Genomic DNA, 18,005 nt, shown 5'->3' with positions numbered 1-18,005 from the left:
TACTGTGTTACTAGGAAAAGAGGATAGCTAAAGGAAGGATCATATATTCAACTTTCTGTCAAGTGTGATTTAATATCAAATTGTGGATCAGGTTTAGCACCAAATATCTTCCTTCTAAGTCATTTGCATATTTAAAATGATTTTCTTTTTTTCTTTTTTTTTTTCTTTTGGAGATGGAGTCTCGCTCTGTCACCCAGGCTGGAGTGCAGTGGCATGATCTCGGCTCACTGCAATCTCTGCCTTCTGGGTTCAAGCGATTCTTCTGTCTCAGCCTCCCAAGTAGCTGGGACTACAGGCAAGTGTTACTACACCTGGCTAATTTTTGTATTTTCACTAGAGATGGGGTTTCACCATATTGGTCAGGCTGGTCTTGAACCCCCAACCTCGTGATCCGCCTGCTTCGGCCTCCCAAAAAAGTGCTGGGATTACAGGCGTAAGCCACCGCGCATGGCATTTTCTTTTCTTTTTGAGATGGAGTCTTTCTCTGTCGCCCAGGCTGGAGCACAGTGGCATGATCTTGGCTCACTGGGACCTCTGCCCCCCGGGTTCAAGCAATTCTCCTGTCAAGCAAATCCCTCTAGTAGTTGGGATTACAGGCTTGTGCTAGCACGCATGGCCATTTTTTTATTTTTAGTAGAGTGGGGGGTTTCACCATATTGACCAGGCTGGTCTCAAACTCCTGACCTCAAGTGATCTGCCTGCCTCAGCCTCTCAAAGTGCTGGGATTACAGGTGTGAGCCAACGCGCTCAGCCTAAAATGATTTTCTTTTCAAAGGAAACTTACTAGCAAGCCAAGCTTACTTACTGTTTATTTTATTTTTAGAAACAGGGTCTTGCTCTTTCGCCCAGACTGGAGTACAGTGGTGATCACAGTTCACTGCAACCTTGAACTCCTGGGCACAAGCAATCCTCCCGCGTCAGCCTCCTGGGTAGCTGGGACTACAGTTGTGCAACACTACACCCAGCTAACTTTTTGTATTTTTTTGTAGAAAGAGGGTCTTGCTATGTTGCCCAGGCTGTTTTTGAACTCCTGGCCTCAAGTGATGTTCCCATTTGGGCCTCTCAAAGTGCTGGGATGACAGGCATGAGGCACCACACCCAACCTATGTTGCTTATTCTTTTTGCTTCAAATATATCGCTGCTCTGGCTGGGCGCAGTGCCTCATGCCTATATTCTCAGCATTTTGGGAGGCTGAGGTGGGTGATCACCTGAGGTCAGGAGTTCAAGACCAGCCTGGCCAACATGGCAAAACCCCATCTCTACTAAAAATACAAAAATTAGCCAGGCATGTTGGCCCATGCCTGTAATCCCAGCTACTCGGGAGGCTGAGGCAAGAGAGTCGCTTGAACCCTGGAGGTAGAGTTTGCAGTGAGTAGAGATTGAGACACTGCACTCCAGCCTGGGCAACAAAGTGAGAACCTGCCTCAAAACAAAAAACAAAACAAAACAAAAACTAAATATATCTCTGCTCTGTAACCAAATTTCAGATAAACTGGTGCAGCCCTTCAGTATGGGGCAAAAAAAGTTATCTTTATGTCTTGTGTTCACTTTTATCACTACAAATTTTACAAAATATCCCCGTATTTTTTTTTTTTTTGAGACAGAATCTCACTGTGTTGTCCAGGCTGGAGTGCAGTGATCACTGCAACTGCCACCTCCCAGGTTTAAGTGATTCTCATGCCTCAGCCTCCTAAATAGCTGGGATTACAGGCATGTGCCACCATGCCCAGCTAATGTTTGTATTTTTAGTAAAGATGGGGCTGGGGGTGCGGGGATCTCGCTATGTTGACCAGACTGGTCTTGAGCTCTTGACTTCAAGTGATCAACCTGCCTCAGCCTCCCAAAGTGCTGGGATTACAGGTGTGAGCCACCATGCCGGCTAATGTTGTTGTTGTTGTTGTCTTGAGATGGAGTCTCACTCCCATCGTGCATGCTGAAGTGCAATGACGCGATCTCGGCTCACTGCAACCTCCACCTGGCTCACTGCAACCTCCACTTCCCGGTTCAAGCGATTCTCCTTCCTCAGCCTCCCGAGTAGCTGGTGTTACAGGTGTGCGCCACCACCCCCAGCTAATTTTTTAATTTTCAGTAGAGACGGGGTTTTGCCATGTTGGCCGGGCTGGTCTTGAACTCCTGACCTGAGGCGATCTGCCCGCCTCAGCCTCCCAACATGCTAGGATAACGTGTGAGCCACCATGCCCAGCCTTGTTTTTATAAACCATATTTTTTCCTGTAAGCTTGTGAAAGTTGATTGGGTCATTCTTGTCATCCCCAACTAAAACAGTTTCGAGAGGTAAAGGGAAAAAAAGTACTCAGGGCACATAACATTGCTCCAAAAATGTAATTATCTGCAAGCCTGACTGCTGAAACTGCCTGCTGTAACCTAAACCAGTTTTATCTAATTAGCTGCTAAAACAACCTGCAGTGACTCTAAGAATTGTTTTACCTAGTTCCCATCACTTGCCAGTCAAAACTTGCCAGCTCCCCAAAACCTTACTAGTGACAACGAACTTTCTTAAAGAGCAATATGTAACAGTTCTCTTTTTTTGTTTTTTGTTTTGATATAGGGTCTTGCTTTGTTGCCCAGGCTGGAGTGTACTGGTGTGATCACAGCTCACTGCAGCCCCAAACTCCTGGGCTCAAGTGAACCACTCATCTTGGCTTCCCAATGTTGGGATTACAGGCATGAGCCACTGTTTCTGGCTACATTTCTCTTTTGCAAAAATAAAACCTCTAACCATCTCTTAGTTCTCCTGACATACCAAAGACCACCCTGTTTGTGTGTATGCCATGGCAATTATTGCTTCCTAAATATTTTAAATTTGGAGAATTCGTCTCTGTATTTTATTTTACTTGGATTGCCTGCCTGCCTGCCTTCCCTCCCTCCCTCCCTCCTTCCTTCCTTCCTTCCTTCTTGTCTCACTCTTATTGCCCAGGCTGGAGGACAGTGGTGCGATCTCGGCTCACTGCAACCTCCGCCTCCCGGGTTCAAGTAATTCTCCTGCCTCAGCCTCCCCAGTAGCTGGGATTAGAGGTGCCCACCTCCACGCCTAATTTTTCTATTTTCAGTAGAGATGGGGTTTCACCATGTTGGCCAGGCTGGTCTTAAAGCCCTGACCTCAGGTGATCCACCCACCTTGGCCTCCCAAAGTGCTGGAATTACAGGTATCAGCCACCACGCCCAGCTTGGACAGCCTTTTTCTACCCCTGATTCCCAGGAGAATTGTTGCTCTATTTCCCCATGGCTTACCTTGAAAAGTTAGTAGAATACTAGAGAAAAGGATGGCCAATTACGTGCTTACAAGCCATGTTTCAGGAGATGACCCTTGTAGCCCGGATATTCATTTGCCTCACCCAAATTCAGGTTTTAGGTGTAAGCCAGGATTTGGGGGATGGAGCTGAAAATGCTTCTCCAAACAGTGAAAAGTGGACCAGGCATGGTGGCTCATGCCTGTAATCCCAGCATTTTGGGAAGCTGAGGAGGGAGGATCACTTGAAGCCAGGAGTTTCAGACCAGCCCGGGCAACATAGTGAGACATCCCCACCCCCTGCCGGCTTTACAAAAAAATTAGCCAGGTGTGGTGGTGCACCACTGTGGTCCCAGCTACTTGGAAGGCTGAGGTCGGAGGATTGCTTGAGCCCAGGAGTTCGAGGCTGCAATGAATGGTGTTAAACCCACTGCACTCTATCCTGGGCAACAGAGTGAGAGCCCATCTTAAATAAAATAAAATAAATGAAAAAATAGAAAAATGAAGGCAATGTTAATAAGTCTCCACTATGACATAACCAGCATCACACATACACACAAATCCTGCATATATCACAAAAATCTCAGCATAGTAATTCTGTGGAGAAGAAAAAAAAAGCCCATCGGGGTAAGCATAGAAAGCATTTTTTCATCATCTCCCTTTTAGTCCAAACGAAGAAGTAGAGTTCCCAATGGCATGAAACTAGATGTTGGCAGAGGAAAAAGTGAGTCCTTGTCCTGTCCTGGTGTAAGACTTCTGATTGTGGACAATTCTCAGTAGGACTGGCAATCGCTCTACTAGGCCTCCTTGTGATTTTTTTTTTTTTTTTTAAGTTCTGGGATACATGTGCAGGATGTGCAGATTTGTTACATAGGTAAACGTGTGCCATGGTGGTTTGCTGCACCTATCATCCCATCACCTAGGTATTAAGCTCCGCATCTATTAGCTATTTATCTTGATGCTCTCCCTCCCCCAGTTATCAGGATTTTTAAACAGTTTGCTCTAATTTACTGACAGGATTCTTTTAGAATGAATCTAAAAAAGCTGGGAATCTTTAACCTGAGTGCAGATCGGATCACCTGGAACGGTGCAGGTGTTTGTTAAAAATAAAGATTGCCCCAAATTTTCTACTCAGAGGGTCTGAGGTGGGGCTAGCGACCTGCAGATTAAAGGGCTCTGTGGGAGACGCCCTGCTGGTGGCCCGTCCCGGGGTTTAGCTGTTTACTGTTGCTACTCGTGCTAAACCACGGTCTAACACTACCGGCATTATTAATGGCCCTGGTCCTCAAGACTGCCGGGCCCCAGACGGGGTGAGGCCCTCATCATCTAGCACCGGATGGGGCCTGGGAACTGCTGTTTGGCAGGTTCCGCTACCCACGTGGTCACCTGGGGCAACCACAAGGTCGACCCAAAAGACAAAAATAAATGTACAACGAATGCCAGGCAAAGCTGGAATATATCTAATCATTCATTTTGAGGTTTAAACTTAAAAATGTTACTTAAAAAATAAGTAACCTGCCAAAAAATGCAGAGTGGCGCCGGGGGGCGGGGGACAGCGGTGGTGAACGCGAGGGGCAGTACTTCCGGGTCAGGTGGGCCGGCTGTCTTGACCTTCTTTGCGGCTCGGCCATTTTGTCCCAGTCAGTCCGGAGGCTGCGGCTGCAGAGGTAACGCCTGCGGAGAAACTGCAAAGATGCTGTCCGTACGCGTTGCTGCGGCCGTGGTCCGCGCCCTCCCTCGGCGGGCCGGACTGGTGAGCACCGAGGGCCGGCATGGTGGAGGCGGCCGGGCGGGGCTGCAGGGTGGTGGTGCGCCGGCTCGGGCGCTTTTTCTGCAGAAGGGCGAGGGGCTGTGGCGGATGCCGCCATCTTGCACCCGTGGCTTTGGGGCTGTACAGAGCAGGCGACAGAGGTCCCCTTTTGCTCGCTACCTGCGCAGAGTGAGGCAGAATGGTACAGGGCAGACAGTGAACTCGACGGTGTCCAGATAGAAGGCCTCAAGATTCCCGTCTTCGACTGAGAGCGGCCCGAGAAGTGGGGTCTTGGGTGAAGGTCAGGGCTTGGGCGCTAGCTCTCCGAGGCCTGTTCCGAATCGGTGAGGTTCCTCTCGGCGGATTCTTAGGGTCGCGTCCTGCTGAAGGTCAGGAAACTGCTGTCAGCTCTTGCTGAAGCTAGTTATGGGAGTCTGACATTGTGTGAAGGTCAGCAGCATTTCACCTCTGCCTGGAGTTCAGTTCAGAGGAAAGGAATAAATGAAGGTGATGTTTGGAATACTTAAGTAGGCTTTCTCTTAGTGCTGAAGACGAAACGACCGTGAAAACGTGCAGGTGCAAAGAACCATTTCATGTGGCCAGCACTGTGGCAGCAGTGAAGCTGGTTTCTAAATTGTCTCTCCAACAAGAGAGTATGCTTTGTGGCACTTGAACGTGTTTAAATAATTTGTCCTAGAGTTTTCCACTTGATTTTGAGTAATTTTTAGTGATTGAGAATTCAAGTAAAAGAGAATAAGGTTGGAAAATGGCTGTAAGAGTTAATGCCCTTGGTTATTTGTTTCCCTTGAAATTAACATGATTTCAGTGTAAACGCATTGACGCTGACACTTTTTTTTTTTAAGTAATCTTAATTTGAAAGGTGAAATAAACATGTTGGCTGTTTTGCTGCCTTAACAACCGCTGGTAGCATCATGGTTTTCTGTTAACAAAAAAGCATTTTTAACGGTTTTCATCTGGCTCCTATGGAAGGTAGTAGCTTCAGGATTGACAGTAACCAGTCGCAGCGTTAAAACTTGAAGGAAGGAGAAACAAAAGGAAGTTCCAGGTGGCTGCAGGATTTGTTGAGAGAGTAAAATAAGTCCACATCCCATAACTCTTAGTTTCTAATCTAACTCTAGCATTTATTAGGTTTTTATTTGCTTTTTTTTTTTTTTGAGACGGAGTGTCGCTCAGTCACCCAGGCTGCAGTGCAATGGTGTGATCTTGGCTCACTGCAACCCGCGCCTCCCCGGTTCCTCAGAACAGCTGAGGCTGTTCTCCCGCCTCAGCCTCCCGAGTAGCTGGAATTGCAGGCACCCGCCATCATGCCCTGCTACTTTTTGTATTTTTTCGTAGAGACGGGGTTTCACCATGTTGGCCAGGCTGGTCTTGAACTCCTGACCTCAGGTGATCTGCCTGCCTCGGCCTTCTCTAGTGCTGGGATTACAGGCGTGAGCCATCGTGTCTGGTTGCTTGTTGTGTTTTTTTTTTTTTTTTAAGTAAAATTGGAAATATATTGACATCTAAAGTCAAAATAATAAAAATTGGGTACCTTTAAAGGGAAAGACACTTACGTTTTGTTAACAGTTGGCTTTTTTTTTTTTTTTTCTTTTCCTTTGAGATGTAGTTTTCCTCTTGTGGCCCAGGCTGGGACATCTCGGGATCTCGGCTCACTGCAACCTCCGCCTCCTCGGTTCAAGCGATTCTCCTGCCTCAGCCTCCCGAGTGGCTGGGATTACAGGCATGTGTCACCACGCCCACCTAATTTTGTATTTCTAGTAGAGACGGAGTTTCTCCATGTTGGTCAGGCTGGTCTCGAACTCCCGACCTTAGGTGATCCACTCGCCTTGGTGGCCTCCCAAAGTGCTGGGATTACAGGCGTGAGCCACCGCGCCCTGCCAACAGTTGCTTCTTAAAATACTGCAAGGCCGGGCGCGGTGGCTCAGGCCTATAATTCCAGCACTTTGGGAGGCCAAGGTGGGTGGATCACCTGAGGTCAGGAGTTTGAGATCAGCCTGGCCAACATGGCGAAACCCTGTCTCTACTAAAAATACAAAAATTAGCTGGGTGTGGTGGTGGTCGCCAGTAGTCCCAGCTACTCAGGAGGCTTGAGGCACGAGAATCGCTTGAACCCGGGAGGTGGAGGTTGCAGTGAGCAGAGATCTTGCCGCTGCACTCCAGCTTGAGTGACAGAGTGAGACTCCGTCTCGGGGTGGGGGGGGAAAATTATGTATATGTGTATATTATGTGTGTGCGTGTGTGTATATTTATATTTATATATTTGTGTATATTTATATATAATATATGTTTTTTTATATATATTTATGTATACTATGTATATATATTTATGTATTTTATATCTATATATTTTATATCTATATTTTATATATATATTTTTTATTGTACAGTCTCGGCAACACAGTGAAATCCTGTTTCTACAAAAAAAAAAAATAGAAAAATTAGCCTGGCCAGGTGGTGCACTCCTGTGGTCCCACCTACTGGGAAGGCTGAGGTGGGAGGATCACCTGAGCCCAGGAAGTCAAGGCTGTAGTGAGCCGTGATTGCACCATTGCACTCCAGCCTGGGCGACAGAGTGAGACCCTGTCCCAAAAAATAAAAATAAGTCGGGGGTGGCTCATGCCTGTAATCCCAGCATTTTGGGAGGCTGAGGCGGGTGGATCACTGGAGGTCAGGAATTGGAGACCAGCCTGGCCAGCATGGTGAAACCCCATCTCTACCAAAAATACAAAAAATTGAACGGGTGGTGGTGGCGCGCCCCTGTAATCCCAGCTGCTCAGGAGGCTGAGGCAGGAGAATTGCTTGAGCCCAGGAGGTGGAGGATGCAGTGAGCCATCTCAAAAAAATAATAATAAAGTACAGACTGCATTTTAAAAATATGTGAGTGTTTACTGTGTACTAGGAGCTGTATAAAAGGTTTTCACATATATCAAAAGGTACTTTATCCCATTTAACATTTTAAACAAAATGCTTTATATATAATAAGTATTTTCACCAGTACTTTGATCACACTAAGCTGGCATTTGTTTAAGCTTGTCAGTTTTATAAAGACTTTGGTAAAAATCAAATTTTTAAGAATACTTTTGCACTAGGTCTCCAGAAATGCTTTGGGTTCATCTTTCATTGCTGCAAGGAACCTCCATGCCTCTAACACTCATCTTCAGAAGACTGGTAAGTCACTATTTCTCAGTGTACACGGCACTTACTAGATGAAGATATAAATTATCACACTAGATGAAGATACAAATTACATACATCATGTAACTGTTGTGGGTTGTTTTTCATTTGTTAGTTTTTTCTCTAGTTTGTATACACTCTCAGGTTCTTAAACCATTATGTGCCATTTAGCCTTGTCATGGTTCTCTTGTTATAATCAAATGAACTACAGTTACATGTTTTTCTTTTGATGTTAGTACAGCTTCTTTGTTCTGATAATGGCCCTTGGGTAGAAACAGAAGGACCATATACTAGGTGATGGAATCTTTCTGACCTGTGAAAGACTTCTTTTTTCCTCTTTGAAAAAGCATTAGAAAACATGTAAGTTCTTAATGGTACATTTTATTTTTCAAAGGCAGTAGCTGCTAGATATTTGGCAATCTGTGAACTTGCACATTCCAGATGTGGTAGGGAAATGGGGAGGTGAGCATAGGAAGACATTATAGGTTGGGGAATTTCTTTGGAGATGAGTATATGGACTTTTATTTTTTTTTTTTTTATTTTTTTTTTTATTTTTATTTTTTTTTTTTTGACGCAGAGTCTCACTCTGTCGCCGGTGCTGGAGTGCAGTGGCCGGATCTCAGCTCACTGCAAGCTCCACCTCCCGGGTTCACGCCATTCTCTTGCCTCAGCCTCCCGAGTAGCTGGGACTACAGGCGCCGCCACCTCGCCCGGCTAGTTTTTTTTGTATTTGTAGTAGAGACGGGGTTTCACCGTGTTCGCCAGGATGGTCTCGATCTCCTGACCTCGTGATCCGCCCGTCTCGGCCTCCCAAAGTGCTGGGATTACAGGCTTGAGCCACCGCGCCCGGCTGGACTTTTAAAATAAAGGTTAAATATATATGTGTGTGTGAGAGTGTGTATATATATGTGTATGTGTACACACCCACACACTCAGCATATATATGTTTTTCTTTTTTTTTTTTTTTTTTTTGAGATGGAGTTTTGCTCTTGTTGTCCAGCCTGGAGTGCATTGGCACGATCTGGGCTCACTGTAACCTCTGCCTCCCAGGTTGGAGTGATTCTCCTGCCTCAGCCTCCTGAGTAGCTGGGATTATAGGTGCCCGCCACCACACCCCGCTAATTTTTGTGTTTTTAGTAGAGACGGAGTTTCACCATGTTGGCCAGGCTGGTCTCGAACTCCTGACTTCAGGTGATCCGCCTGCCTTGGCCTTCCAAAGTGGTGGGATTACAGGTGTGAGACACCGTGCCCGGCCTTCTGTTTTTTTTGAGACTCTCTTGCCTAGGCTGGAGTGCAGTTGTGCGATCTCGGCTCACTGCAACCTCCACCTCCCTGGTTCAAGTGATTCTCCTGCTTCAGCCTCCCTAGTGGCTGGGATTACAGGCGCGCACCAGCACACCTGGCTAATATTTGTATTTTTAGTAGAGAGTTTCACCATGTTGGCCTGGCTGGTCTCAAAGCCCTGACCTCAGGTGATCTCTCCACCTTGGCCTGTCAAAGTGCTGGGATATTTTTGTTTGTTTTTTGTTTTGTTTTGAGACAGAGTTTTGCTCTGTTAACCAGACTGGAGTGCAGTGGCGTAGTCTTGGTTCACTGGAACTGCTGCCTCCAGGGTTCAAGTGATTCTCTCCTGCTTCAGCCTCGTGAGTAGCTGGAATTACAAGCATGAACCACCACAGCTGGCTAATTTTTTTTTTTTTTTAAGTAGAGATGGGATTTCGCTATGTTGGCCAGGCTGGTCTCGAACTCTTGGCCTCAAGTGGTCCTCCTGCCTCCCAAAGCACTGGTATTACTGACGTGAGCAACTGCACCTGACCCCTGTAGGCTAAGATGAAGAATACCACCTATACTACCCTGTGTGCCTTGAAGGAAAAAGACATGCTTTGTTAACAGTTGGTTTTTATTTTTTGTTTTTGTTTTTTTGAGATTGACCAGGTGATCTGCCCGCGTCAGCCTCCCAAAGTGCTAGCATTACAGGTGTGAGCCACCGTGCCTGGCCCAGATAATTTTTGTAATTGAATTGAATTGTCTTCCATAGGGACTGCTGAGATGTCCTCTATTCTTGAAGAGCGTATTCTTGGAGCTGATACTTCTGTTGACCTTGAAGAAACTGGGCGTGTCTTAAGTATTGGTGATGGTATTGCCCGCGTACATGGGCTGAGGAATGTTCAAGCAGAAGAAATGGTAGAGTTTTCTTCAGGCTTAAAGGTAAATTAAAAAATAAGATTTTGGTATCTAAGTCTTCTCAGTTATTCATTTACTGAATCAGAGATTGTGTCAGATTTTTAGAAAACTTTGTCTCAATTTGCCTCAGATTTTTTTTCTTGTTATTATCATATATCGTGAAGAGAATAAACTTAAGGGTTTGAATTTGCCAGGTTTTTTTTTACTCTAGGGACTGATCTATACATAACTTGTAGCCACTGGCTCCAAAATATAAAATTGAGTAAACTTTAACTGCAAATCCAAGAAGTTCAAGTCTGTTCTTTCTTGCTGTTAAGATTATTTTATACAAAAGCAAAGCATTTGATAACTTCAACAGAATTTTTCTGGTGGAAAGTTGGAAGTCCGTGACTTTGTATTTCTAGTGAGTAGACCTGTTGTTCAAAGGCGAGTTTTGGTGTAGCTATCAGAAGCTCTCTAATGATGTAGGTCTACTTTCTGTTGGGTTGAGTCTCATCTGTCAGTGATATGAGACGTAAGTTGTAGGAGTTAGGGAAAGCAGAGGATGACATCTGGATAAACTAGAGAGTAGAACTGTCTAGTAGGCACACAGATATGGGAGAAGATAGTCTTGATAGTCTTGCTAATGTCTACTATGGAAAAAGAGCCACTTGATGTGGAAGACTTAATTACAGAGCCCAAAGTTATCATGAACTGTAAGACATTGGCCAGTTTAACATCTTCAGTATACAGTATTTATCTTTGAAAGGTGAGGTCAAAACAAATTAATTCCGAGTTCCCCTTTTAGCTTTTAAAATCCAAGTGTCTAGAACAATACTGTCCAATAGTATTGGACATACATAGTATTCTGCAGTGATGAGAATATATCTGTTTAATATGGTACCGACTATGCTATCACTATTAATCATGTAAAATACATCTAGTGTGACAGGAATTGAATTTTTCATCTTTTAAATTTGACAAATTTAAATAGCCACATGTGGTCAGTGGATGCTGTATTGAACATCAGAGATGTAGATGACAGTTTTTGGACCTGTAATGATATTCCATGATACTCCAAGTACTTCTCCAGAGTTTTCATTACTGACCAGACTATTCCTGGAATAGCCCTTTTGCTTCAGACATGATTTACGGATCTAAAATATAGTTATAATGATGAGAGGTGATTTGGTGCTGTTAGGTTATGAAAAATTTGTGTTTGATTGGTTTCAGTTAGGTAGCTTTTAATTTCACTTTCTACTCACCCAAAGAGTACAAGTTTTGATTAATTTTTGAAACTGTTTATGGAGCTTCTCACACATAAAAAAGATGATAATCACATTTGTCTTAAGATTTCCATCACTTTATTTCATACTGATCACCCAGCCCAAGAGTCATTGCCAAAGAAAATGCAGTGGAAAAAAGCTTATTAACCTGTCCAGTTTCTTTGCTTCTTTAACAGTTATTTGAGGATATGATAGCATATTAGGCTTATCAATGTGCTGTCCTAAGATTATTCAAGGGAACATGTTGCTATTTTAAAAGTCTTAATCAGAGAGGGTTATTTAGTTGGAAAAGTATTAAAGAATAAACTAGGTGAAAAGGACAATACTGCTTTCCCCCCCGACTATTTTCTTAGGTAGTATTGGCGTATGGGGAGGTGTGCCCATTCGGCTTCATTGATGTTCGGTTGTGTCTTTTGTGCAGGGTATGTCCTTGAACTTGGAACCTGACAATGTTGGTGTTGTCGTGTTTGGAAATGATAAACTGATTAAGGAAGGAGATATAGTGAAGAGGACAGGAGCCATTGTGGACGTTCCAGTTGGTGAGGAGCTGTTGGGTCGTGTAGTTGATGCTCTTGGTAATGCTATTGATGGAAAGGTAGGTTTGATGTTGATTAGATATAGTTGCAGCTTTTAACAAACATCAAAACTGATTATGCTTAGGGTTTTTCTTTTCATTTTTTTTAACAGGGTCCAATTGGTTCCAAGACCCGTAGGCGAGTTGGTCTGAAAGCCCCTGGTATCATTCCTCGAATTTCAGTGCGGGAACCAATGCAGACTGGCATTAAGGCTGTGGATAGCTTGGTGCCAATTGGTCGTGGTCAGCGTGAGCTGATTATTGGTGACCGACAGACTGGGTAAAGACTCAAAAGCATATTAAAAGTGCTAACTAAAATTTGCTCAATGGAAGGATTACATTTTAGTCTTGGAATGGTAAATGGTAATGGGGACATTAGAATGTAATATGAGGATTAATAGTAGTAAAATTTTACCTGGGAAGTCCTTTTAAGTTTAGGAAGATTTATGTTTACTTTATCTTTTTAAAGGAAAACTTCAATTGCTATTGACACAATCATTAACCAGAAACGTTTCAATGATGGATCTGATGAAAAGAAGAAGCTGTACTGTATCTATGTTGCTATTGGTCAAAAGAGATCCACTGTTGCCCAGTTGGTGAAGAGACTTACAGATGCAGGTAGTAAAAGAAATTTAGTCCTGTTGCTATTATCTCAAGTCCTATTACGGCTAATTGTAGAATAGCTTCTCCTTAATGAAGACATATTTTAATTATTCCCTAATGAGCTGAACTTTTAAATACAAATCAGTAAGTAAAATAATATAAAACACTAATATATTTAAAGGTTTTGTTGGTTTCTTTAAAGTGGAAGCTGTTTGATTCTAATTAACCCTTTTTTGTTTGTTTGAGACAGAGTTTCACTCTTGTTGCCCAGACTGGAGTGCGATGGCACCATCTCAGGTCACCGCAACCTCTGCCTCCCGGGTTCAAGCGATTCTCCTGTCTCAGCCTCCCGAGTAGCTGGGATTATAGGCACATGCCACCATGCCCGGCTAACTTTTGTAATTTTAGTGGAGACGGAGTTTCCTCATATTGGTCAGGCTGGTCTCGAACTCTTGACCTCAGATGATCACCCGCCTAGGCCTCCCAAAGTGCTGGGATTACAGGCGTGAGCCACCGCGCCCAGCGTGATTAACTCTTAATAGTAAATACTTTTAGCATTTGGGTAATTTTTATAGTAGCCTCCAATTTAAAATCACAATATTGATAAAATTGTAAAACATAAAATGTATTTTCTCCTCAGATGCCATGAAGTACACCATTGTGGTGTCAGCTACAGCCTCGGATGCTGCCCCACTTCAGTACCTGGCTCCTTACTCTGGCTGTTCCATGGGAGAGTATTTTAGAGACAATGGCAAACATGCTTTGATCATCTATGATGACTTATCCAAACAGGTCAAAGGAAATATATTTTTAGAATCTACTTACTTGTACTGCAGTGAAAGTTCACATATGCAACTTCTATTTAATAGGTCAACTTCACAAACCTATTCTGTACCATAGGCTGTTGCTTACCGTCAGATGTCTCTGTTGCTGCGCCGACCCCCTGGTCGTGAGGCCTATCCTGGTGATGTGTTCTACCTACACTCCCGATTGCTGGAGAGAGCAGCCAAAATGAACGATGCTTTTGGTGGTGGCTCCTTGACTGCTTTGCCAGTCATAGAAACACAGGCTGGTGATGTGTCTGCTTACATTCCAACGAATGTCATTTCCATCACTGACGGACAGGTATTATTTTAATGATTAAAATAAATGTAAAAAAAAAAATTTGGATAATTCTAAGGCATTGGTTGAGACTAATGGTATATTAACTGATTTGCTAAATGCATTTTACTTTTTATTATGGAAAATTTCAAATACATAGAAAAGTTAGCAGAATGGCATGGTGAAACCCCACGTATCTGTCACCCAGTTATTTCATAGAGTAGTGTGTTTCATTCTTGTTTCATTTTTAACTACTACTGTTCTCCGTTCTAGATAATTTTGAATCAAATAGAAATTATATCTCTTCATTTGTATATATTTCAGTATAAATATGTTGACTATTATGTTTTTTTCTCATCTCATGTACATCTCCTAATTGCAGCAATAAAACATACAGGCCTGTTCAGGTCATGAAAGATTGGGGGACTGATGCTTTGCATTGTTAGGTTTTGAGTTTCAGCTTTTTGGCATAATGACAGATTTGAAGATAGTTGATTTCTTACTTTAAGCTTGCTAGCATGCGTATTTCCTTACGTTATAGATCTTCTTGGAAACAGAATTGTTCTACAAAGGTATCCGCCCTGCCATTAACGTTGGTCTGTCTGTGTCTCGTGTCGGATCTGCTGCCCAAACCAGGGCTATGAAGCAGGTAATTTTGCCTCACTTTGGCAGGAAGGGGGCTATCATTAGATTAGCATCTTAAAGTATTCATTTATTAACTATATTTGTATAGTGCTCTGTGTCACTGAGTTACAGTACAGTAATTTCTGTATTTCAGGTGGCAGGTACCATGAAGCTGGAATTGGCTCAGTATCGTGAGGTTGCTGCTTTTGCCCAGTTCGGTTCTGACCTCGATGCTGCCACTCAACAACTTTTGAGTCGTGGCGTGCGTCTAACTGAGTTGCTGAAGCAAGGACAGTATTGTGAGTTGTTCTTTTCTTCATTTGGTCAGGTTCCTATTGTGTATCAAGGTCTTCCCAGGCCACAGAGCTACATCACATATCACAGCCTCTACTATGTGTTGTTATCTGTTATCTTTCATCAAAGGCACTTTTACTTAAACTACATTTGTTTTTTGACTTTTGATTTTTTTTTTTTTTTTTTTTTTTTTTTTGAGGCGAAGTTTCATTCTTGTGGCCCAGGCTGGTGCGACCTTGGCTCACTGCAACCTCCACCTCCCGGATTCACGCGATTCTCCTGCCTCAGCCTCCCAAGCAGGTTGGATTACAGGCATGAGCCACCACGCCTGGCTTATTTTTGTATTTTTAGTAGAGACGGGGTTTTGCCATGTTGGCCAGGCTGGTCTTGAATTCCTGACCTCAAGCAATCTACCCTGTCTCAGCCTACCAAAGTGCTGGGATTACAGGCGTGAGCCACCGTGCGCGGCCCTGTATTTTTTTTTTTTTTTTTTTTTTGAGACGGAGTCTCGCTGTGTCGCCCAGGCTGGAGTACAGTGGCACGGTCTCTGCTCACTGCAAACTCCGCCTCCCGGGTTCATGCCATTCTCCTGCCTCAGCCTCCCAAGTAGCTGGGACTACAGGTGTCCACCACTATGCCCTGCTGATTTTTTGTATTTTTAGTAGAGATGGGGTTTCACCGTGTTAGCCAGGATGGTCTCAATCTCCTGACCTTGTGATCCGTCCGCTTCGGCCTCCCAAAGTGCTGGGATTACAGGCATGAGCCACCGCGCCCAGCCTTGTTTGTTAAACAGAGACAGTGTCTTGCTGTGTCACCCAGGGTTGAGTGCATTGGTGCCATCATAGCTTATTGCAGCCTTGAACTCCTGGGCTCATGCAGTCCTGCAGCCTTAGCTTCCTGAGTAGCTAGGACTACGGGCATGCACTACCATGTCTGGCTAATTTTTTTTATATTTTGTAGAGACAAGGTCTCACTATGTTGCCTAGGCTGGTCTTGAACTCCTGACCTCATGCCATCTTCCCACCTCCCAGAGTACTGGTATTACAGGCGTGAGCCACCATTCCCAGCCCCAAACTACCTCCCTCCCTCCCTCCCTCCCTTCCTTGCTTCCTTTCTTTCTTTTATGCAGGGTCTCCCTTTGTCACCCAGGCTGGAGTATGTTTTTAGTAGAAATGGTAAAACCTCTACTGTTTTGGCCAGGCTGGTGTCTAACCCCTGACCTTAAGTGATCCACCCACCTCAGATTCCCAAAGTGCTGTGATTACAAGTGTGAGTTACCGCAGCAGGCCCAAACTACATTTCTTATTGTCATTTGAGTGTAAATGATAGGGGCTTCACAACCAGGAAAACTGAAGTATATTTAATGTCTGCCTTTCAGGAATTAAGACCTATTAGATTCCCCTCCCCCACTTGGCTATATGAATGTGTAATTTGGCAGATTTAAAAGAAAGTTAATATGTTTTTATTTTGTCAAGTGATTTCAGCAAAATATTTATACCCAAAACAGTATTAATACTGTCAGATTATAAACAGTGCTTATGGACTATACTGAAAGATTATACTTCAAGCCTTGAAAATATAAGAAATAACTATTTTCTGTTGGGGGAGGGAGGAAGGATTATTAAGTGGAGCTCTAGGTCACTGAGATTGTGAAGAATAGATAATTTCCAAGGACATGTTAGGAATTGGAGAAAAAGTAAGTTTTCCTGACTTTGGTAACATGGCATTCATTTCTTTGAGCAACTCACTTGGCATTCTTTTTGTATCTTTCCAGCTCCCATGGCTATTGAAGAACAAGTGGCTGTTATCTATGCGGGTGTAAGGGGCTATCTTGATAAACTGGAGCCCAGCAAGATTACAAAGTTTGAGAATGCTTTCTTGTCTCATGTTGTCAGTCAGCACCAAGCCCTGTTGGGCACTATCAGGTATGAATGCTATTGGCCTGTTTTTGTAAAGTTATGTTTAAGATATAAAGTTAAAATTATTTTCAAATCTGTAGTTAGGCTAGTCATTAAAATTTTGTCCAGGTCAGAACTTATGACCTGCTTTTATTTCCAAATAGGGCTGATGGAAAGATCTCAGAAGAATCGGATGCAAAGCTGAAAGAGATTGTAACAAAGTTCTTGGCTGGATTTGAAGCTTAAACTCCTGTGGATTCACATCAAATACCAGTTTAATTTTGTCATTGTTCTAGTAAATTAGTTCCATTTGTAAAAGGGTTACTCTCATACTCCTTATGTACAGAAATCACATGAAAAATAAAGGTTCCATAATGTGTAGTTGTTTTCTGTCATTTGTTATTCTTTAAAACCAAGATCAAATTGAGAAATTGGTAAACATGCTTCTTGATATATTTTACTTGAATATTGGTACAGTCAACTGGGCTAGATAATTCAAGGCTGAGCTCTTTAAGTTTCTTTTTTCTTTTTTCTTTTTTTTTTTTTTTTTTGAAACAGAGTCTCTGTCACCGAGGCTGGAGTACAGTGGCACCCTGTCGGCCCACTGCAACCTCCATCTCCTGGGTTCAAGCAGTTCTCCTGCCTCAGCCTCCCAAGTAGCTGGGATTACAGGTGCCCGCCACCATGCCTGGCTAGTTTTTTAATATTTTTAGTAGAGATGGGGTTTCACCATGTTGGCCAGGCTGATCTCGAACTCCTGACCTCAGGTGATCCACCTGCCTTGCCCTCCCAAAGTGCTGGGATTACAAGTGTGAGCTACCGCACCTGGCTGCTCTTTGTAAGTTTCTAGAATGCTTTGTGTTTAAGAAAAATTCTTAAACTTTATGTATGTGGCAGGCTGACAATACCGAAGAGCATAGCTGGCTTCTCTGCCCAGAGGATGTACCTGCATAAAGAGGTACTGTAGGCAGGAAAATAATACGACAGTTAAAATTCTCAGGGAAATGAAAAAATCTGCTGGGAACAAAAGCTGAGAAGATAGAATGCATAGGATTATGAAAACTTGTCAGTGTCTCTTATTTGTTTTGAGACAGGGTCTCCATCCCTCACCCAGGCTGGAGTACAGTGGTGTGATCTCAGCTCACTGCAGCTTCTGCCACCTGGGTTCAATCGATTCTTCCACCTCAGCCTCCTGAGTAGCTGGGGTTACAGGCACATAACACCATACCCAGCCAATTTTTCTATTTTTTGTAGAGAGAGGGTCTTGCC

General features: G+C 43.6%; 1 protein-coding gene across 1 annotated transcript; it reads left to right on the top strand.

Annotated features, from left to right (window-relative positions):
• The first annotated feature begins 4,825 nt into the window (after positions 1 to 4,825).
• On the top strand, positions 4,826 to 17,117 carry ATP5F1A (ATP synthase F1 subunit alpha). The gene is made up of 12 exons (XM_010386826.1): positions 4,826 to 5,001; positions 8,109 to 8,187; positions 10,232 to 10,401; positions 12,064 to 12,237; positions 12,330 to 12,496; positions 12,686 to 12,834; positions 13,460 to 13,611; positions 13,720 to 13,944; positions 14,462 to 14,569; positions 14,699 to 14,843; positions 16,613 to 16,763; positions 16,901 to 17,117. Exons 1-12 carry the CDS (start codon positions 4,942 to 4,944, stop codon positions 16,980 to 16,982), a joined length of 1,662 nt encoding a protein of 553 aa, XP_010385128.1. The 5' UTR covers positions 4,826 to 4,941; the 3' UTR covers positions 16,983 to 17,117.
• Positions 17,118 to 18,005: the final 888 nt, after the last annotated feature.

The sequence above is a fragment of the Rhinopithecus roxellana genome, chromosome 21 (genome assembly GCF_007565055.1).
Source record: "Rhinopithecus roxellana isolate Shanxi Qingling chromosome 21, ASM756505v1, whole genome shotgun sequence".
NCBI classification, from domain to species: domain Eukaryota; kingdom Metazoa; phylum Chordata; class Mammalia; order Primates; family Cercopithecidae; genus Rhinopithecus; species Rhinopithecus roxellana.
Note: the sequence above shows the minus strand (reverse complement) of the source record. Positions and strands in the feature narration are given on the sequence as shown.

Coding starts and splice junctions, on each gene's coding strand:
- ATP5F1A (XM_010386826.1), top strand. CDS start 4,942: ATGCTGTCCGTACGCGTTGCTGCGGCCGTGGTCCGCGCCCTCCCTCGG. Junction 8,188..10,231: donor CACTCATCTTCAGAAGACTG/GTAAGTCACTAT, acceptor TGTCTTCCATAG/GGACTGCTGAGATGTCCTCT. Junction 12,835..13,459: donor GAAGAGACTTACAGATGCAG/GTAGTAAAAGAA, acceptor TTTTCTCCTCAG/ATGCCATGAAGTACACCATT.